The sequence below is a fragment of the Pygocentrus nattereri genome, chromosome 10 (genome assembly GCF_015220715.1).
Source record: "Pygocentrus nattereri isolate fPygNat1 chromosome 10, fPygNat1.pri, whole genome shotgun sequence".
Taxonomy (NCBI): Eukaryota; Metazoa; Chordata; class Actinopteri; order Characiformes; family Serrasalmidae; genus Pygocentrus; species Pygocentrus nattereri.
Window position 1 is genome coordinate 13,934,341 of NC_051220.1, and position 22,745 is coordinate 13,957,085.

At 37.1% G+C, this 22,745-nt stretch overlaps 1 protein-coding gene across 1 annotated transcript; it reads right to left on the reverse strand.

The window, feature by feature from the left end:
- Positions 1-212: 212 nt before the first annotated feature.
- tedc1 (tubulin epsilon and delta complex 1) lies at positions 213-22,651 on the reverse strand. Its single transcript, XM_017708792.2, has 8 exons — positions 22,520-22,651; positions 21,680-21,767; positions 19,299-19,510; positions 17,309-17,473; positions 12,374-12,460; positions 10,487-10,573; positions 8,329-8,535; positions 213-2,214 (listed from the first exon to the last, which is right to left on the reverse strand). The coding sequence occupies exons 1-8, from the start codon at positions 22,649-22,651 to the stop codon at positions 1,852-1,854; spliced, it is 1,341 nt and encodes a 446-aa protein (XP_017564281.1). The 3' UTR covers positions 213-1,851.
- Between the last annotated feature and the right edge of the window lie 94 nt (positions 22,652-22,745).

A 22,745-nucleotide genomic window follows, 5' to 3' on the forward strand; every position in this document is an offset into this window, starting at 1 on the left:
GGAATGAGAAATCCTGTTAGGAGTCTTCATGCTCCACACAGCCCCAGGATTATCTGCTCATAATCCCGATGAAAATCAGTGCTGAAAATGACTTCCTTTAATCTACTAATCCCACCACCACACCGACCTCTCTAGTTTGTCCTACCCTCTAGTCTTGTCGTGCTTACCCAGTTAGTTTATACCTTAATAAAAACACACAATTTGTAGGTGGCTGGCAATAATGGTTCTAGCTTTAGTAGGTGAAATCAAGCCATTTCTCAGAATACAAGGCGACACTGAATGTGCATCACCAAATCCTGGAGAGAGACAATAATTTGTTGGACAACAGCAGTCAAAGTTCAGTGAAAACTGCTTAAGAGGCAAGGAAACTACAAAAATCTGACCTACTTTAGAAACTCCAGCCTTTTTTTCTTAAAACAAAAACTAGAAGTGCTGGCCATCAATATGCAATATGCACAGTCATATGCAAAATCTGGTTAAATGTTTTGCTGCTTTTTACATAATTCACATTAACACATCCGCTACAGGAAATATACATCTTATTTGTTGAGTTTAACATATTGTGCCATAACTTTTGCATATGACTGTAGGCACACAGACAGATGTGCTGACACAGATGTGTCAGCTTGTTAGTATAAGTCACAATCAATAGGGAACCTTCTGGAAAGAAAATGTTAAGTTTACCTTTATTTAATATAATCATCAAGCTTGTTGCATTTAGGCTATGCTACTATTGTTGTAATACTCTTATTACATTGTTAAGTTTTGGTCAGCTGATAAATATAAAAAGCAGTGGCAGGACTATGCAAGAGCTCTTTAGAGCAGAAGTCACTTTAAAACAAGGTGAAATATGTCCGGTTCAAGCTCCAAATCTCCATGTGTAATTAGAAAATAAAATATAAAAATTTTGTCCTTTATACAAAAATCAAACCATCTCAGGAGACACAATATTGTAAGTCCATTTTACCATATTGGCTTTAAATAGGTCTCACTATGTGGTAATGTACTACTGTAGGCTAAAAAATAATCTTAGATTTAAACTTAGATTTACTTTGCTCTGCTTTAAGCTTTAGCTCATCTCTCAATGTTCGAATTCTTATGAGGCTAACTTGGTTTCTCATTCACTCAATTCTTGTTCTAATTTTCCCGGTCCACCTTAAACTGGTGCCTGGAACTGGAAAATTAGAATGAGAAGCTGACTTCAGCCTCAGACATTTTATTGTTTAACAGTCTCTCGCTGCAGATGAAACATATTAGGAAAGTGCTAATAAATGCTAATGAGTTTGTCAGTTTGTCTATGAATTATCAATGTTTGTCTCAAATCTATCTTTGTCTTTTCGTTAGCTACTAGCTAGGCGAGACTGTATGCACTGCTATGTGCCCAGCAGTCTGGTTGCCAATCTTCAGGTTTAAAGGTTGGTAAATAAGCAGATACAGGCTACATTTACTGGCTACATTTAGGGTAAAAACTGTTAGAATGATCAACAGAGCTTTATTTTATTTTATTTTTAAAGAGCCGCATACCATTCTGGAGCCGCGTGTTGCCGACCCCTGGATTAGTATATAACAAAAAGAAAAAGTAATTAAACAAATTTTCTTTCTTATTGTAATACAGACACACCAACAGAAATGCACAGACAGCACATCATTCTTGAAAAGGCAAAGAATTAGAATTTCACTGATTGTCCACCTGTTTCCCTTTGAAGTACTTACAACTTCTCTGTAGTTTTTCTTTGTTACTAAGTTCATTTTCCACCCCTGCAGATGTCCTCTGAGAATCCATCACAGCTCTTAATGTGAAGATTGTACTGTGAAATACTGCAGTGTCTACAGTACACGTTTCTATATGTGTCATCTTTTAAATGGTGGGATAAGCACAAGTCCCTCCTGTGTACTGGCCTGTGCCTGTATTTGCTCTCTATGACTCTGCCTGATTAGCTCCAGTTCCCAAAGCAGCACCGCCTCCTTCTCCTTCAAAACTCTTAGAGCTGATGAAACGTGGAGCTTTCCTGAAGCCATTTCATGGCTCAGGTCACCTTTCTGGGGCTTGCGAGTTGACCTTGAGGCCTGTGGCTCCTGGAGGTATGGCATGAAGCCTCTGGTCATGGCTGTGGGGGTGTTAGCAAGAGATAAGCCTTGTAAGCGGGCAGCCACTCTTCTCTCCACCTTCTCTTTCTGTTCCTGGTTGAGCCAGGTTACACCTGTGTGGCTGTCCTAGAGAGAAGCAGAGGAAACATGTATTGTGAACAGTATTGTGAACTCTATCAGCATGTCATTAACTACCACAGATAAAATTGTGAGCCTGTGCATCTCTGTGACACACAATCCAACTAATTACACCCTCAAACTCCACACTAGACCACAGCGGAATGTTACATTAGTAAAATAATTTATTCAAGCAATAAAGCCACATGAAGATGAGATGACCTAGTTTTCTTTTCATGCTACTTCATCAGCTCTAATCCTCCTCCATGAACACAACTGATATTAGAGACCTGGTGAAGTCTGTTTGAAGAGTCTCTGAGCACACCAGTAATAAAACGTAATGAAGCATAATTTCACATGCAAAGAACAATCTCCTTGTTCTGATTGTGAGGGAAAAAAGAACAGTTTGTAGGGTGCTTATGGAAAGAAAAGATTATTACAAGTAATTAGTCTTGAGAGCTAGACAAGGGGAAGAGAAAGAGGAAAAGAAAAGAGACAGCAGGGACAAGGTAGACAGAGATAGAGAGAGAGATGGCATGATATATTGTAAACATACAAATAGAAGAAAGTGTTGTATTGTAATGTGAAACTTACAGAAGCCTTTATCCCAAATTAAACTGACTGTGCCAAATACAGTGCTGTGAAAAATATTTGCCCCTTCCCAATTTCTTACATTTTTTTGTCACACTTGAATGCTTCAGATCATCAAACAACTTACTAACAGAAAAGGATTACCCAAGTAAACACAAAATGCTATTTTAAATGATTTAATTTATTGGAATAAAAATGTTGTATGAAAAAGTAATTGACCCCTTAGCTTCTAAATCAACGAGTTAACTAAATGTATTGTATTGACTGTTGGGTTCAATTTTACTTGCCACACCCAGGTATGATTACTGCCAGACCTGTTGAACCTAAGCATCACTTAAACAGAATCTGTTTGGCAACGTGAAGCAGGCTAGAAAGTCTTAAAAAGCAGCACATGATTTCACGCTCTAAAGAGATTCAAATACAGATGTAATACACATTGAAATCTACCAGTCTGAAAAGGGTTATAAAGCCATTGCTAAAGCTCTGTGACTCCAGCAAACCACAGTGAGAGCCATTATCCACAAATGGAGAAAACACAGAACAATGGTGAACCTTTCCAGGAGTGGCTGGCCTACCAAAATTTCACCAAGAGAGCATCACTTCCTGCGACTCATTCAGGCGGTCACAAAATAACCTAGACAAACTTCTGTAGAACTGCAGGCCTTTTTGGATTTTGGAATGGCCAAGTCCTGTCATGGAGACATTGAGATGCTGTGGTAAGAGCTTAAACGAGAAGTTCATGCTTAAAAATCCTCCAATGTAGCCAAATTAAATTAAATTATTATTCCTCCACAGTAATGTAAAAGACTAATCGCAGCTCATTGTTATCGTTTGATTCCAGTGGTTACTGCCAACGGTTACACAACCAATTTATATGTTTTGGGGGGCAATTACTTTTCCAAATGGGTGATACAGGTTTTGAAATAAATCTATCTTCAACAAATGGAATGATCATTTAAAAACTGTCTTCTGTGTTTACTCATGTTGTCTTTATCTTATATTAAAATTAGCTGGATGAATGGAAACATTTAAATGTGACAAATTAACTAAAATAGAAGGGGCAAATACTTTTTCACAGCACTAGGTCTGAGAGCTAAAACTAAGAACTAAACACAGAAGAATATCAATCAACCTTTATTTAGTCTCAGAGAACATTGAGGGTGCCCCTCATTTACAATGTAGCGAGTTAATACAGAGTAAGGGATTGATAATGTGTAAGAACATATCAAATGATTAAAGTAAATTTAATAAATGAATACTCAGATCAGTTAAGTATAAATAGTGAAACATTAATAACAATAAAAATACATAAAAGACATAATAAAAATAATTAAACATAAATTAAAACATACATAAGATGTAAAGGTTAATAAAATCAAGTCAAACTAAAACAAGATGGAGATAAAAAATACTAATGAACAAATGTATTAAAATGACAAATAATAATAAAACAATAATAATTAAAATAAGAATATGAATAATAATTGATAAAATAAGATAAATAATAAAATAATGAAAATAACATAAAAATGATCAAAAATTCAGGTAAAACTGTTGTAGGCAGAGTGGAGGTGGTTAGAGAGGAGAAGTTTAAAATGACCAAGTGACATCAGCGAGCTGAGCTTTAGTGTGTCCTGTATTAAGTTCCAGCTCGATGGTGCACTGTAACTAAAAGCTGATTTTCCCAGTTCAGTAAAAACCCTTGGTACCAGGCATGTGATCCAGCCACTTTATCGAGTCTGATAAATACCATTATTTAGAGATATCACTGAAGTAATATATTTTTATGAATGAAAAGAAACCAGTGCGTTTCTCCCCATGTAGCTAGTGAGGGGGGCCAACCAACTTTCTCGGACAGTCTGCAGTGATGAGTGTTATAAGGGTCTCCAGTGATGAACCTCAGTGCGAGTGATCGACTGAGTCCAGTGGTTTGAGGGAGCCCGTAAATGCGTGTTTGTAAATTACATCACCGTAGTCCATGACAGATCATAAGGTTGCCTCAACTATTCTTTTTCTAGCATACACGGGGAAACATGATTTATTTCTATATAGGTAACCAAGCTTCTGCCTACATTTGCTAACCAATTTATTAATATGGGGTTTAAAAGTGAGTTTATCATCCAGCCATATTCCAAGGTATTTATACTCTGACTCAATGTTGGATCCTGTCAGGGTAGTGATATTTACAGAATTAAAATGTGTAATAGCTGATCTGGAAAACAGCATGAACTTACTTTTCTTAGCATTTAAAAACAATTTGTGTTTACATAAAGCAACCTGTAGAGCATTAAATGTGCACTGCAGTTTTCTTATTGTAGCATAAACAGAGTCAAATGAACAGTATAAATCCATGTCATCTGCATATAGGTGTACTTTGCAGTCTGAGGCAAAGGCAGCAAGTTAATTAACATATATATTGAACAAAACTGGGCCCAAAATTGAACCTTGTAGTACTCCTTTGGATATACTCAAGAAATCTGATTTGTAATTACTCAGTGCTACACATTGTTGTCTTTCTGAACGGTAGTTTTGGGTCAATTTTAGTGCATTTGTGCCCATTTGTATCAAACCCAACCTTTTGTAAGTTCCTTAGGAGAAGATGTGATCAACTGTATCAAAAGCTTTTGATAAATAAAAAAAAATGGCAGCACAATGCTTCTTCCTGTCTACGGCCATGTAGAAATCATTTAAAACCAGTGTGGTAGCAGAGATGGTGCTGTGTCTTTCTCTAAAGTCAGACTGATAGTTAAACAGAACAGAATTTTCATGTAGAAATCTAGAATTTTAGCTAAACAGGACAATTTTGAGATTGGCCTGTAGTTATTTACATCTCACCTCCTTTATGCAGGGGAGTTACATGAACTACTTTCCAGATCCTGGGAATTCTGCATGATAAAAGAGAGAGATTAAAAATCTATATTATGTATTCTAAAATAACTGGGGCTAATAGATGCAGGAAGTAAGGGTCCAGCCCATCTTCACCTGTAGTTTTCTGTGGATTAATAGTAGTAAGAAATTTAGCTACTATGATTGGAGAGAAGGGCTGGAGTGTGAAGAGACCATGGCTCTGTGTAGCAGTAGAGTTGTTGTCAGTTTTAACTGCAGACTTGAGTCTGTTCAAAAATGTGCCCAGCTGCAGCAAAATGTGTTTTACAAACTCTACAGATATCAGCTGATCATCAACTATAACACTGGTTGGAAGGATAGAGGTTTTTTTAAAGGGATTTTACAGTTTTCCAAAAGATTTGAGTGTGGTAATCAGGCTGAGATAATAATCTGATTTGGCCTTTCTAACTGCAGAGGTACACCTGTTTCTCAGTTGTCTGAATGTGAGCCAGTGGCCTCTCTCTCCTGTGCGTCTAGCAGTGGACCAAGCTTTATTTCTGGCTTTAAACAATGAGGAAACTTCACTAGAGAACCAGGGACTTGATCTGTCTCTTATTCTTTGGTTTTTGTGGGAGGCATGTTTGTTTATCACCGTTAGAAATTATTTACTAAAGTGGTTTAGTGCCAAGTCAACATCTGGAAGTAAGGTGGATTTCACTCATTGCTAAGTCTTGTTCACTAAAATGTTTAAAATTTCTTCTAACCACCATCCCAGAGCCTGTTTTGTTCTTGTAAGTGTTTCTAATTCATCCGATGGGGCAGGGTCACTAACACCAAGGTCAAAGACTGCTGAGGCAACAATTCTGTCCATTTTGTTGGACAGAATTAAATCTAGCAGGGTAGATTTGGGCGTGTTGATTCCACAACCAACTGTGTTAGGGTAAGATTTCTACATATTTAATAATAGTAATCAGATGCATTAGAAAGCCGGTTAAGATTAAAATCCCCAAAGACCAGCATTTCAGCAGCAGTATTTTGTGGTAAAAGAGTGGCTATTTCATCAAGAGCAAAAGATGGAGCAGAGGGAAGCCTGTATATCCCAGCTAAAATAAGAGTTATTTTTCCCAAGGGACACTTTCAGAGCTATGAACTCGAAGTACTTTTCTTTGGAGACTGCAATTAATAAGGTGGCTTGTATAGTTACTCTTACATTAATAGCTACTCTGCCTCCTCTTTATTCTCTGTCTATTCTAAAAACATATGGCAAGCTTATGCTGTTTGCTATCATATCTGTTGTCTTAAAGGGTCCACATCAATTGAAAACTAAATGTCTCTTGCCATTTTGAAATAAAAGAGCTTTATGTACTATGTAAACATTGTTAAGATTTCAAAACATGCCATTCACTCCCCAATCCATATATAGATATGTGATGTCAAAATTCACACTTAAGCTATAAGGAGTGTTTCAGCTTGGACTGCTTTTTAAATGATGCACAATACAGGACAGCAAATAAGAACAGATAATTTACATATCATTGCTGTCCAAAAAGAAAACAAAACACAATCAAATAAGTATCTCTATTTTTTTCAATGTTTTTCTACATAAAAAGTGTCTGCTAAATGTAATGTAATGTAATTTGACTTGAGCTGTTGCCCTTTACATTGTGTAAAAATGGGTGAATGGACCAATGGAAATGCTCCTAATTTCACTGTAATAAAAGCTCTTTACATTAACTTACATTTTAAGTTTCTTAAAATGAATTCTAATTTCTTGCCTTCTCCTTCAAAGTTACTGTTCTGGAGATACTATTTTTTCTTAGACAACTGACAGTCTTAAAGACACAATATGAAAAACAGTTGGTTTAATTCTGAGGGATAAAGAGAAGTTAAAAAATGGTCATTTAAAAAGATTTATTTGTATTATAAGTGAAACTAGGGGGAAAATACAGGTTTTAGGCCCTTTAATACATGTAGGCCTGCAGCAGTAATAAAGTCCTCATAAATACTATTTGGATAGGTTTTCATGGGGATTTGGAGTAATATAATTACTAGCCATGTTTGATGGTATGAAGGCAACATCCTGTAGACTGACATCTTTCCTTTGCTTTATTAGTATTTATTTAATGTATACATACTTCGATCTTGCTATGGGATGCATAAAATAATTAATAATATAAAAATAAATGATTTATTTTTTAACCCAGAGGATGTCAATGGGGGCTGTTACCATGGTAACTTGGTTTACCATCACTGGGCACAGGCCTAGGTGTGTAGGTGTGAGTAGGCAACCCACCAATTCTCTCCCTAGTTGAGTTGCATCCAATTCCATCCACTAGTTAGGATTCCCCCAATCACACAATTCCACCCATGCTTCGAGGGCAAAGGCAAACACAAGCTTCCTCTGAGTCATGTGAACCCGGCCACTGCATCTTTTTGAAATGCCTCTATTGCAGCATCATTGGACAGGTGAATGTGCTTGGAGGAGCTTTCTAACTGCTAGTTCTGTTATGTCAGCTAACATACACCTACACTGGCTAGCACTGCAAAGAGTGCTGTGGGAGAGGGAAGGCCATCCCACCCACCCAGGGAGAGTGAGACCAGTTGTGCTCTCTTGGACCCCCAGACATGAATGTCTGTAGCATCACTGGGGATCAAACTTGCGATCTCTTGATTATAGGGTCAATGCTTAGACGGTTTCCACATTACCTGTGATGTAAGTGGCTGTGCGGTCTTTTCTACTCGGCTGAGCTGGAACTCTGTCTGTAGCCTCAGCAGCATCTTGTCTAGATGTCTCATGGATCTGCTGGCCTTGTCATTGTGGGAACAGCTCTGAGTGACAGAGTGGTCACTGAATGGCATGTTAGCTAACCCCTTGCTGCAGTTGTCTGAGAGGTAGCCATCAATCACACTGTCCTGTGAAGGGATCAACGCATGGTATAAGAGTCTCGTCTGTACTAAACAGCATGTTGAATTAATACAGCAGTTATTCAGTTCAATACAAGTAATTAACATTTTTGGCAAGTTGATCCTTGAATTAAAATTAAAATAAATGAATACAGTACTGTGCAAAAGTCCAATACATGCATTGATGATGCTCATCCAAAGCAGTACAGCAGGGGTAACCTAAGAAAGCACAATCTAACCTGACCAACTTGTTTGACATTCTGAAAGAAACCCCCTTTTTCTATGGCCTGGAAAACACCTCAGCCACTCAGAAACTCTTACCTTTTCGTTAAATGAAAAGCCATTTCCATTAAATTATTTTATTCATTTCTCACTTATTCCCAGCCTTTATAAAAATTGTACTCCTAGAGCTCAAATCACAAATGCTTGCATAGAATGTTACAAAGCTTTTATACTTAACCCCAAAACATGAAAAATAAACTGGATATCAATCTGCCAAGACTATAATACTATATTGTACAACAATCAATATAACGGCTACAAAGACAAACTGCTAACTAAATGTAGCTGAAGTCCTACCCAGGTGCTGACCATCTATTAAAAATTAGCCACTTTTGGAGTTATTTTGTTGTTGTTTTTTCTTAGATTATGTAAAGTGCTATATTATTTGTTTATATTATCTCATTTGTTTCTGTACAATAATAACATCAATCCATTTTGTGTTGTGATGCTGTTGTAGTGAGGTTTTTTTAGGGTGTAAGGTGCAATGTACTTTGACTGTTGTGGATCATTTTAGGACAAATTATTATAAAATTATTTTAGAAGAATTCCAGGCTATAAGGTAGTGCAAGGTGAACAGTAATGAACTTATTTACTCACAGTATAAGCTCAATAATAACTTCACAACTAGTCTGTATGACTAGTCCATATTTGATGCTATATGTTCAATTCTAGACTTCCTGTGTAACAGCTGGCAAATAAAATCAATGTCTCTGACCTTGGCATGGATAATAAGCAGTCCCCATCTGTCTTGTGTATACAGTGGCAAGACAATCCTGTATAAATAGCACTCTATGCTTAAAATATTTTGCTTTCATTAAGGGCTAGATTTCCTATTGATGCAGTGGGCCTGCTATTTGACTTCCATTTCCTTCCTCTTGGATTGTAGTATGGAGAACTCATCTGCATTTTAAAGGCTGGATAGAATTCAATTTCAATTTCTCATAAAGGCCTTTGAAACTGAATTACCAAGGCGTGACATCCTCTTTATCATTTGTTCCTTTCCAAGTAAATCTCAGTCTTAGAGGTTTTTGCAATTCAGGCTCAGTACAAACATTTGTCAGAAGACGTGGCATGAACTTTCCTTTGTAATTAACTTCGCTGGATTGTGAACAACACACCTCCCAATGACCTCAATTGATACAAAGGTAAGATGGAAGGAACAGGGGGTTTTCCTCCATTTCACTTCCTCAAAGGATTCCAGGAGGCTTCTCAATGACTACCATCTCAAACATCGCACTCCTCCCATCTTCTTTTCACTTTAATCTTCATGCTCAAAGGGAAAATACGAGACTCCTGCCAAGAGCTCTACATCTGCTCATCCACGAGACTTCTTTATAACTTCGGGGCAATCTGGATGTGAGCGAACTTGTAGTCACAGACTGATGCTACACTGCCATAATTACCAGGGCTGAGTTTGTGGGGTTTGGACTGACACAGCCAGGACAGGAGCAGTATAAAAAGCCTCATACCCCCAATACCTGAGTTAATGCCTTGCTCTACTATATTAGCATATAGCACTGATCTGCAGTTAATCATGTGGGCGCAAAGCCTGAAAATTTTATAAACTGGGGGGACCTGTATTGTTGCACAGCCGAAGACTCGTATGACAAAATTAGGCAGAAATTTGGAAGGAGTGTAAATTTACCCAAAAACAAAAACAACAACAAGAACTACATACCATCCAGCACCAAAACAGTGGTTCCACAACTTTCCATTCCAGATACGCCTCAAGTACTTCATTCAAGGACCGTATGCGTTCCAGATCCTAAAATGCAACCAAACAGCAGATTACAAACACCAAAAACAAAAGCATTATAACTTGAAAAACTCATTAAAAATCTTATGAGCCTCAGTGCAACAAAACAAATAATACCTTGAATTAATAAAAATAACAAGTTACTACTACTATGCCTCAAACACGTTGGAGCTCTAATGTAGGCTAATGGTTGTAAAGTTGACATAGGTACTTAGAGTCATGAATAAAAAATTGTTTAACTAGTAATGTAAGGGGTCCAATCATATACAAATACACTATGGCCCCAGTGTGCTACCAATAATTACCTTTTTGAGAAAAAAACAAAACACTGCCCTCCAGTCAGACCTTTTAGTCTAAAGCAGTCCACATTGCTGTTCCAGAGGATATCATCCAAAGCTAGTGGTATTTGACAATATAACATATTTGAAACACAATATAATGCTATTTTCCAAATACATCATACTATCATGGTATCAGATAATATTTAAGTGTGCATTAATAAAGCTATACTTCCTAATTGCTGCTAAATATGATAAAACATCTGATTAATCTCTCTAATGCTCTTGTAATTAGACAGAAGGAAACCTTACAAGGCATTGTAAACATTAACCAGAGAGAAAACAATCCAATTCAAAATTTCTGTCAGGCAAAGAACCTTACAGTTTGTTCAGTTTCTATGTATTGTGAAAAGTCCTTTCAAAACAATCCAAATCACCCAGCAAACGACATATTCTGGAGTTGTGTTTGGAAGTGTGTTTATAGAGGATGTGCACATATTTTTCACTCAGAAAATTACCACATTGTGTAATTTGACCAGAGCACTCCAGTGTTTGCATATGACTGTATACTGGAAGAGATCACATATATCACTAAGCACTAGCTCAGTTTTTACCCCACATGATCAAACTTTCAATCATATTAATGTTATTTGTAATTTTCTTTATTTGTATTTTCCTCTAATATTCGTGTTAATAAATGTTTAGTGCTCAACGGAACAGCTTTTTAAATCATTTCTGCAGGTGCCTAAAATGTTTGCACAACAGTGTATATCGCAATATGTAGTATTTCTAATTTCCATATAATGCAGTCCTAACAGGTCTGAGAGCTTGTGTCAATACTAAAATTCTTGGATGTTAACAAAAAATAATAATAGCTTGCCCCAATTGCAAAATACAGGATAGGAGATGGCATCTCTCAAATACCAATTCTTGCTGTTTCTTTCTTTTTTTATGCTTGTTCCTGCCCCATTTCTCTTTTTCCCCCACTCACACAAACAGCATAAACAATCTGAAACAGCTTTCTCTCTCCCTCTCTTCTTAGGAGTCATGAAAAAAGACCTTTCTTGGTAGGGAAGCACTTTTAAAAACCGCCTTCAGAACAGACGAGGAGGATAGGGGAAAGAGCGTGGGACTTTAGACTTTCAAGATCAAGATCTTTCCACATTCAAACATTCAGGATTTCCTGGCCTGTCAGCCTATCAGTCACAATGGAAGAGACAAAGAGAGCATGAAGTCTCTCTCTCTCTCTCTCTCTCTCTCTCTCATCCTGGTGTTTGACAGCCGATGTTAAGACAGGCATTTAAGAAGCAGAGCAATGCAACCAGTATACGCTGCCACATTTAGGAGGTGTTACTCATCTTTTTTGCCTAATGACAACTAATGACATGCACACCCACATGCTATATTTGAAAACGAATGCTGTATCTCCTCTACTATAATGCTGACTGAAATTCATCTAACATGCTTTAAGTATCCTTCTGTATTAGCAGAAAAATGGTTAGCAATATTTCAGCTAATACTGTCAAGTCACCTCATCAAGTCCAGAGGATGTTGTGCTTTTAGGAACACTAGTAGTGCTGGTCTCAGAGATGGGGGATGAGCAGATTTTGGAGAAGACCTGCAGAAAGAAACAAAATAACAAGTGCAGAATAATGTCAAATGAAGCAGAATGCTTCTGCAACAGCCTTTTACACCACAGCGGACAGCTGAAATATTAGGGAAGTATATTTTGTTTCTTGATACAAGGGAACTAAATACTAGACATTGATGCCTTTGTTGCAGGACTTATTAATTAATATCAATATTTACCATTTGAAAACATTATATTTCTGTTTCATTGTCAAGCCAATTTTTCATTAATTAATTTCTTTTTTACTGATGTTTATAACGACGTGCCATCATCGACCCACTACAGACCACTGCCCCAGTACTGGCCCGAGGACCACCAAAGACAGTTTCATGACAGGGAAGTGACTTAACATGAGCCCATTACCACGGACATGTTGCTGAAAACATGACACGACAGAGAAGGCAACGAAAGTGCAGACATTGCAGCTTTTTGCAAAGATTTTTTTCACAACACGAAAAACAACGACAACGTCAAATACAGAGTGACAGAAGTGCTTGGATTCATACTTATGCCAGAGAATTTATAAGAGTTTGGAGGATATGATGATACTCCCTCATCACTTATGTACTTCATCTCCAGTTACTGATGCCTATACTATTACTATGGCAACATGCAGATAGGTTGGTGATCACTGGACACACAAATCCAATCTGGTCACTTAAAAATCTCAAATGATCTGATGTGAAAAACAAATCTGATTGGTTTGCAATCTGAACATAGCCATAGAGTTACTGCCTGTAGCCCATCTGATGCTGCAGAATTTATCAACCATGCTCTACCCTGTCTGTCAATGGAAAGCGAGCATGATAGGACCAAAACTAACTGGATATTATTTAAGGCTGGACAATATGACAATATGTAACGTTTTGTGATAAATTATGTCACAATGCAATACATATATGCTTTGCTGAGCACATTGTAGTTCTCATCAGTACTAGCAGAACACTAACCAACTGCATGTTTCATTAAAAAGACAGCAAAATTAGTCTCATTTAACTGGACTAAGTGCAGCACATTTTACCAAATATTGAATAAAAATCATTGTATTCACAGCTTTTGATAGTATTTTTTAAATGTAGCACTAATAGTTATTTTTTTCAATGTCAACTGATCAGATATCTGAAAAAATAAATACTGTGACATACTGCAGTTTGTGAAAATTTCTTGAAGAATCATGATATTTACGCTAATGCCCACCTCTAATATTATTTGTGGAGTGGATCATTCTCAGCCCAGGGGTGACCCCAACATGGCATATAAGTTGGTGTGTTGTGCTGCCTAGCAATGCTGATATGTTTCAAGCACATCAGCATTACTGATGTTTTTAATGTCTGTAAACATACTTACTGACCTCTATATTAGAAACACCTACTCTCGTAGATATACAGTTAGAGACTATAGCTCATCTTTTTTTCCATACATAGCTTGTGTTTATCCTCTAGCTCGTCATCAGTGCTCAGTTTCTGACCACATGAACACTGCCAGCTAGACAGTTTGGTTTGCAGATTATTCTGAACCCATGGAGTATTCTGAAGCAACATGTAAACAAACAATGAAACAAACAAAAACCAACAAAACACTTGCACACTCATAAAAATGCTAAACATATCATGTGGTGGCAGATGGGCTACTGGCATTTGCCTGTATTACAGCCTTATTTGTAATTGGAAGACTTATTTTCAGCTTTCTAAGAAATCTGCAGGGATATCTCTCCACACCTCTAAAGTCCAGTCTTAGAAGTTGGGTGCATTTTCTGCTTCTCACAATCTAATTAATGCTAAACAAATTCAGGGTTGAGGTCTGAACACTGGGATCAGTTTATTCTGAGAACTCCAGCAGCTTTAAGTAACATTCTTTTAAAACGTGTTTGTCCTTCTAAGCATTCATGATGCCTTAAATAAAATAAAAAATAAAAATCACCAACTCCACGTTATGCATCCTCAAATGTGTACTGATCCTCCACTACTTTTCACTGATGGTTCTGTTACTTCCAAAGATTTCAAATTTAGACTGTTAGAACTATCAACTACCAGTTCATACAATCAAATCAAATTTATTTGTATAGCACTTTTTACAATGGATGTTGTCACAAAGTAGCTTCACAGAATTCCAGAAAAGACAGTTTTAACAAGAATGTAAAAAAATGTAAAACCCCCCGGCGGGCAAGCCAGGGGCAACAGTGGCAAGGAAAAACTCCCTCAGAAATGAGGATGAAACCTTGGGAGGAACCAGGCTCACCAGGGGGGACCCATCCTCCTCTGGTCAAACTACCTACAAGTGATTATACTACTAATATTAATAGCAGTAGTATTGGCAGTAGGAATAGCTAGGAGTCTATGACCCTACTATACCTAAAACCCTACTATACATCTCAAATCCCAGTTTCAAGGTTCTAATGCAAATTTTCTTCTCTCAAAAATGGCTCCTTGACAGCTACACATTCTATCAGCACATTCTAGCAGCACTCTGTCACTTGCACTACACGGCGTCTTGATGATACTATAGATCAAACACGACACAAAAGCACTGCTTTCAGTTTAAACATACCTAAAAGGAGGACTCTGTTTGTCTGGTGTTGATACATTGCGGATTACCCCTCAAACTACTACGATAGTATAGAGAAATCCAGATGTCTGCTAGCTGGTGTTTGAATACAGTGATGTCCTTTGACATGGCTATGTTAGGACTGCTGGCACTAAGACTGTGTGATCCATCACTGCAGTGCTGAGCCAGCTAATGTTTGCTGTTAATACTAAGCTGATGTTGTTGAGAAACTAAACAGTTTATCACTGTTGTTGGCCACTTGTTTAGCATTTGTAATGGGATAGCCAAGCACTCATCACCAGACAGCTAAAAAAATAATCTGTTTTCTTCCTTAAATTATGACTATAATAAAAATTGTGGCCATGTTCTTCCAGCTAATCATGTTCAGACCATAAAGGATACTTTAAAACAGCAATTAACCACCCAGGAGCAAAAATCAGCCTTCAAACTTGAAAGAAATAATGATTTGATATTTATCGCGATATATATCGATATCGAACAATATTAATTTAGTTTATCGTGATAACATTTTTTGCCATATTGCCCAGCTCTACTATCACACCCATAGTGTTGAGTTGTCTTCTCACAAAGGATAAACAGAAACACCCGGGGACTTTTTTTTTCAGAAATTAAGTAAGGAGTTTGAGCTACCAAAGATCTTTACATATTGTTTATCTGATGGTCACAGTTGTGGTGGTCTACCAGGTTTTGCATGGTTGTTAGGAGTCTCATTTTTGGCATGTTTTAATTTTTTTTTTTTAACTCCAGTTTTGAAAATTCCTTTTTTTCCTTTTTACTTTATCTTTCCTTCAGCAATTGAATTATGTTATATCCAATCTTAAAAATATCTCCTCTAACCATGCACAAGAAAGAAACTTGCAACGCAGCTAAGGCGTGTTGGGTGGTTGCTTGTCTGAATGTTAGTGTCTCCTGAAAGGGTATCAGAAAGAGTAAAGAGTAGACAAATGAAATACTGAAAGATAATATACTTCATGTTGGAAACTTCTATGTAATTTATTGATAAATGAGTAATATTTGCTTACTGCTTATTTATGACTCTAAAAAATAAAGAATTTATACTTAATATAAGTTTTGACTGGAAACTAAATAACAAAGAGTGGTCACTGACATTTCCACAATAATGTACAACTCCATTTCCAAAAAAGTTGGGATTCTGTGAAATTGAGAAATTTTATTGTTTTTTTGAAAAATATATGCTCATTTTGAATAAAACATGACAGAAAATTTGGGATGGGGGCAACAAAATGCTGGTAAAGTTGTGCAATGCTAAAAAAATAACACCTGGTGGTCAATTGGCAACAGGTCAGTAACATGAGTGCAGCAATTCAAGAATAATGTTTCTCGATGTAAAATAGCAAAGAACTTTTGCTTTTCATCATCTATGGTACATATTATCATTAAAAGATTCAGAGAATCTGGAGAAATCTCTGTATGCAAGAGACAAGGCCAAAACTCAATTTGGCTGGCCATGATCTTTGGGACCACAGGCGAAACTATATTAAAAACAGACATGATTCTGCAGTGGAAATCATTGCATGGGCTCAGGAACACTTCTGAAAACCACTGAACCCCCAAATGCAAGTTAAATCTCTAAAACTAAAGAATAAACAGGGTCCAGAAATGCTGCCACTTTCTTTGGGCTCGAGCTCATTTAAAATAAGATGAGGTTAAGTGGAAAATAGTCCTATGGTCCAATGAATCAACATTTGACTTTTTTTTTGGAAATCATGGACACTGTGTCCTCCGGGCTACTCAGCTTGTTTTCAGTGTACAGTTCCAAATTCAGTATTCATGATGGTATAGGGGTGCATTCGTGCACATGGCATGGGCGACTGACACATCTGTAGAGGCAACATTAATGCTGAATGGTATATATAGGTTTTGGCAACTTGTGCTGCAATCCAGATAATATCTTATTTTTAGCAGGACAATGCCAAAGCACATTCTGTATGTATTACAATAGCATTGCTCCGTATTAAAAGAGTGCAGGTGCTAAACTGACCTGCAGTCCAGATACAACAAAAGAGACCGCAAGCTGTTCAGCAGTTAAAATCCTATATCAAGTAAGAATGGAAAAACACATCATTTTCAAAAAAAAATAAAAATTCTCAGTTTCAGCATTTGATATGTTGTCTTTGTGGTATTTCCCTTTAAAAATATGGTTTACATGATTCTGTACAGCGTCCCAACTATTTTGGGAATGGGGATGTGTACAGTAGATATACCTGATAAATTGACAACTCATTATGACATTATGACGTGATCACTTGCCTTGTGGGTAAGCTTGGCCTGCTCTTGCTGGGCTGCTAGATGATTCCTCCACTGCAGCCTTAATTTCCCGTACTGCCACTGCATGTTCTTAACATCTTCTTTCCCTGCTGCATCCACTCCAGATCCACTTAAACACAGCATCAAATCCTCCACACTAGGTACAGCCTTTTGGATCAAACACACACACACTTGAATGAAATCATATATATATAAATTAATTCATATACTGACTATATAATAATTAAGAAACCAAGTCTGATCCTTTGTTACCCTGCCATTTAAATCTTCCTGAGAGCACACACTCTCAGAAAAAAAAGGTACGACACTGTCACTGGGGCAGTACCCTTTTTGTCACTGTGGTGGTACCCTCAGGGGTACATCCCAGTACCTTAAGTTAGGGAACATGTACCATAACTGTACAACTGTACCATTGAATCCATTGAAATTATATTTTCTAAGTTATACTGACTCCACACACCTGTTCTTGTGTACAGGCTTTTTATTTTACTGTTCTGTTTTAAAACATTAGTTTATAAAAAGACACATGTCTACTTTTCCACTGGGAAAAAATTACTTAAGGTACACAGTTGGACCTTAAAACTGCTGTTGCACCTTTACACTTACATTGTTTGTACCTTGATGAAAAGAATCATGTAACTGCATGGTACCTTTATTTGTAACAGTGTAGGAGCATTAGTCTTTGACTAGTAGCTATGAAAATTATTAGCATGAGGTCATTACATAAGCTGTTTAAGAGTCCATGCTGATACAGAACGAATGTTGAAACAATGTTTTGTTGCTGCACAAGAATCTGGAGTCAGCAGGGCCAAAATTGTAGCGTTATACTGCCATCTGCTGGATTCATGCTCTTCTACACACTGAATTAAAATTAAGTTTTACATCTGAAAATGTAGTCATGCTTTGTTTTAACTACACATGAAAAAGAGCCAATGCCTCATTATTTTAACATATTTAACATGTTAAAACAGTTTCTAATTGTTGTTTAGCTCAGATCAGAGGTAGACAAGAATCTGGTCATCATGCCATCTAAAACTTCACAATGCGCGGCACAAGCATGGAAGGAAAATGTCTTAACAGGGCTGTGTTCTCTAAACCTTAATTTTTATCAAGCATGTAAGCTACATCATTCCTTATTATTCAGAATATTTCATCAAGTAATGCTAACACAGACAACAAAGAAAGACAGAATTATGTTTTTAAAGCACACACAGTCCTGTCAACCTTGGGAATATTATATATATATATATATATATATATATATATATATATATATATATATATATATATATATATATATATATATATATATATATCGCTAAAAACGCTTAGGATGTTCCACTCGCCGCCATAAAATCAAGTTTTGTCATTCAAAGGTGTCTGCCTCTTTCTCTGTCCTCCTTATCTGACGTCAGGTTTACTCGAACACATCATCAATGATCTGCAACAGCCTGACAATATAACTTAATGTTACTTTGCCAATTTAAATGGCTGATGAAAAAGCAAGCCAGTTTGCAAATTATGTAATGTCGGGCTAACATTATTAACGATATTTTCGTGAGGTTGGCAGGTGTACGTTAACTCAATTCACAATTTCAACTTTCCACTTTCGCTCAAGTCAAAGATTTAAAAATCTGTGTGCATGCGTGCATGCTACCTGTTACAGTATCACTGCAATTTCCCTTTGGGATCAATAAAGGATTGTGATTCTGATAAGCACCATCCTCCTATCTAGGCAGAGTGAGGAACCAAAAATCCACGCTATGATTGGTTGAACTCTTCTTCAAGGGGCTCTTGCTGTTAAATTGGAGTACTGTACACTGTAGAATGACAAATCGAACCAACGTACTTTGATGCCAAAATGCACCCGCGACGCAAAATACGTACAGATGAAGTATTGCTTAAAAAGAGTCTTACAGATTGTTATAGAGTCGTATACATTTCTATATGTTGACTTAATTAAATGTCTTACCCTTGGTGCAGATGAGAGCAGCTCTAATTCTAGAACTTTCTCTCCAAGCAGGGACTCCAGCAGGTTTTCAGAGGACATGACCCAGCCCAGGGCCAACAGCAGGTCTCGGCTCCCAATCTCATTTGTGCTTCTACAGGACTGGGCATTGGTCGTCCACCAGCTCCCATAACCAGTGTACCACAGTGCACTCCTTACAAACCCCAGCTGTGAGTCTGTTAGCATTTAATCATCCACCATGGGACAGAAAACAAAACTAAATTTTTATTCAAATTTATTTTCAGTTTATTCAACTGAAAATTGGAACATGACTAGCAACATCTAGAATGGGCATGTTATTCATAACAAGGGGTTGAAAAAAATTTATGGAAACTGTATACACACACACACACACACACACACATACATTATTTATCTTCTTGGGTTGTGGGGGGGTGCTGGAGCCTATCCCATGCCCCACATGGCATCCCTTGGACCCTCACAGAGCAGGTAGTATTTGGGTGGTGGCTCATTCTCAGCACTGCGGTAACACTGAATTGGTGGTGGTGTGTTAGTGTGTGTTGTGCTGGTATTACTGGATCAGACAGCAGTGCTGCTAGACTTTTTAAACACTGTGTCCACTCACTATCCACTCTATTTGACACTGCTACCATGTCAGTCCACCTTGTAGAGGTAAAATCACAGATGATAGCTCATTTGCTGCTGCACAATTTGTGTTGGTCATCCTCTAGTCCTTCATCAGTGGTCACAGGATGCTGCCCACAGGATGCTGTTGACTGGATATTTTTGGTTAGTAAACTACTCTCAGTCCAGCAGTGACATGATTCACCTGAGGTGTTTAAAAACTCCAGCAGCACTGCTGTGTCTGATCCACTCAGTGCATCACACACTAACACACCACCACCACATCAGTGTTACTGTAGTGCTGAGAAAGATCCAACAAATAGCACCTGCTCTATGAGGGCCAATGGAGGTCCTGACCACTGAAGAACAGCATAAAAGGGGTCTGACAAAGTAAGCAGAGATGGACTACCATCTGTAACTGCAGAACTACAAAGTACACCTACATAGTAAGTGGAGCTGATAAAATAGACAATGAGCATAAAATTGTCACAATGTTATGCCTGATCAGCAATAAACTCATAAACTGCCCCTAGAGGTGAATGTGTGTGAATCACATTTACACACATTCACCTCTAGGGGCAATTCACCATTTTTCATTCACCTGAATGCATATCTTTGGACTGTAGGAGGAAATTGGAGCAACCAGAGGAAACACATGATGACACAGGAAGAACATGCAAACTCAAGATGATGTAGCACAGTGGTAAACATGCTTCTTTCCCAACTGTTTTGCAGGCATCAAATTTGGAATGAATATATATTTTCAAAATTCAATAAAGCTCATATTGTAAAACATAGAATATTGGGGTTTTTTTTGTAGTACTTTCAATTGAATACAGGTCAAACAGAATTTACTAATCACTGCTTTCTAGTTTAATAGCACTTCACACACTGCTTTCTACATTTAACAACAGTTTTGGAACTGGATTTGTATAAAAATAAAAAATATTTTTTAATATATAAAATTAAGAGACTGGAAGAGTTTTCCATTTTGGTTGTGTATGATGTGGGGATGAATACGCAGTGCCAGTCCTTGCACTCAAACAAATTAGCAGATATATTGGCAGTTTTAAATATTAAGTTGATATAAAATTGATGTGATGCACAAATGATTGACAAGTTTTTTTTTTGTTCTGTTTTTGGAAAAAGAGACAAATTGCATGGTCCTTGAAATGTGTAGTAAATACTTCAAAGGTCCAAATGGAAATGGATAAAACAAGTTGTTATTTTTCTCATTAATAAAATAAAACACTTGACCATAGAACCAAAATTTCCAAAATAATACTTACTATAATATATTTAAATTTACTCAATAAAAACTTTACTTTTCAGGGTATAAACACGGTCACTGTGGTGCTACACTCTACATTTTAAGTACCTTTAGTTAGGGAATATACCACATTGTGTTTTTTTTTTTTTTTTTTAGGTTGCATTGACTCCAAACACCTTGTCTTGACTTTTTTCCTTTTTCTACTTATTTATGTAAAGGCATAAAAAGGTACAATATACACCTTAGAAAGTTATTGCAGTGCATCTTTAAAACATATTTAAGGCATACAATTAGACCTTAAAGACTTTGATTTACCTATGAGGGTACATTTATGTACACAGTTTGCACCTTCGGGGAATGAAATTTACAAACAAAAGTTACAAACTTAAGTTGCAACTTACAAAGTACAGTCACTTAAGTATAATCCATCTCTTTTCATTAATATCACAATTTTCCAATACTTCCAAACAAAAAACAGCTAAACAAATACCCAAGTATGAGTGTGACTCCTGGCAGGCACAGTCTCGTTCAAAAGCCTTCATTAGGAGACTATGGAGCAACTTCCACATGTCTTGTGTCTAAAATGGGAAACATGAAGAGTCAGTTTTGTCCTTACTTCGCCACATATGACCATTAAAGGGGAAATCCAGAGATTTTTCCAAAAATTCTGCATAATTAAATAGTTGAGATGTCATTCAGTGATCTAACATGGTTATTTATTTATTTTTTTGTAGAGGAATGTACCAACTTGTGAGAGGATGCAATGCTCACAATGCAAATATAGCCATTGTGTTTGTATTTGTAATGTTGATGGTGGCAAATAGTGAATAGTAGTGAATCTTTTTTGGGGTACTATTTTGCCGTGTGACGTCCTGCATGTACCTCTGTGTCATGAATGTACTTTTAAAAATGGCCAAAACATTGTGTCAAACGATATCTCTGGACATATGTAAGTTCTAATAGCATCGGACCATTTCACACAAGCCGCACTGAATGACTCTATTTACATCTCATTTATCATGTAAAAATGTCGAAAAATCGGTTCCCCTTTTAAAGTGTCAACGTCTCCCTCCTATCACCACCACTAAACCATTCTTAGTGACTGTTTACATCTTAAACATTCTATTATGAAGGAAATGTGAAAAATAGTGGAATTACCGTTCAATCACTTATTTATGTGGTGTACTGCATGAGCTACTTGTTTTAGCCAGCCCTGTCATTATAAACGCTTATTTTAATCTCTCTCTCTGTGGTGGAAGGGAACCCGTCTGTAAACAAGTTTGAGCTAATGCTGAAGTTACGCTTCAATGAAAGGAAAAGAAGCACTAACCGCATCCGTCTTGTTGAATTTGGCTCTCCTAAAAGCTTCGGCAGTTGGTACCGCTTTAACACCCAGTGCTGATAGAAGCTTACAAAGCGCTGTGATTACTTCTCTGACTTTTACATTCTTCTCGCGCTGCATTTTAAAACAGTTTTGTGAAAGATAAAGACTGTATATTGTGTTTCTGTGGCTCAACGTTCACTTCCTTCTTTTTGCAAGTTTGGCGCGTGACGTT

What these genes read in the sequence shown, in the direction of transcription:
- tedc1 (XM_017708792.2), bottom strand. Translation starts at nt 22,651, where the DNA reads ATGCAGCGCGAGAAGAATGTAAAAGTCAGAGAAGTAATCACAGCGCTT. An exon ending in GGAGTCACACTCATACTTGG is followed by an intron (nt 19,511 to 21,679) that starts GTATTTGTTTAG and finishes AAATGCTAACAG; the next exon opens with ACTCACAGCTGGGGTTTGTA. An exon ending in AGGCCAAGCTTACCCACAAG is followed by an intron (nt 12,461 to 17,308) that starts GCAAGTGATCAC and finishes TTCTTTCTGCAG; the next exon opens with GTCTTCTCCAAAATCTGCTC.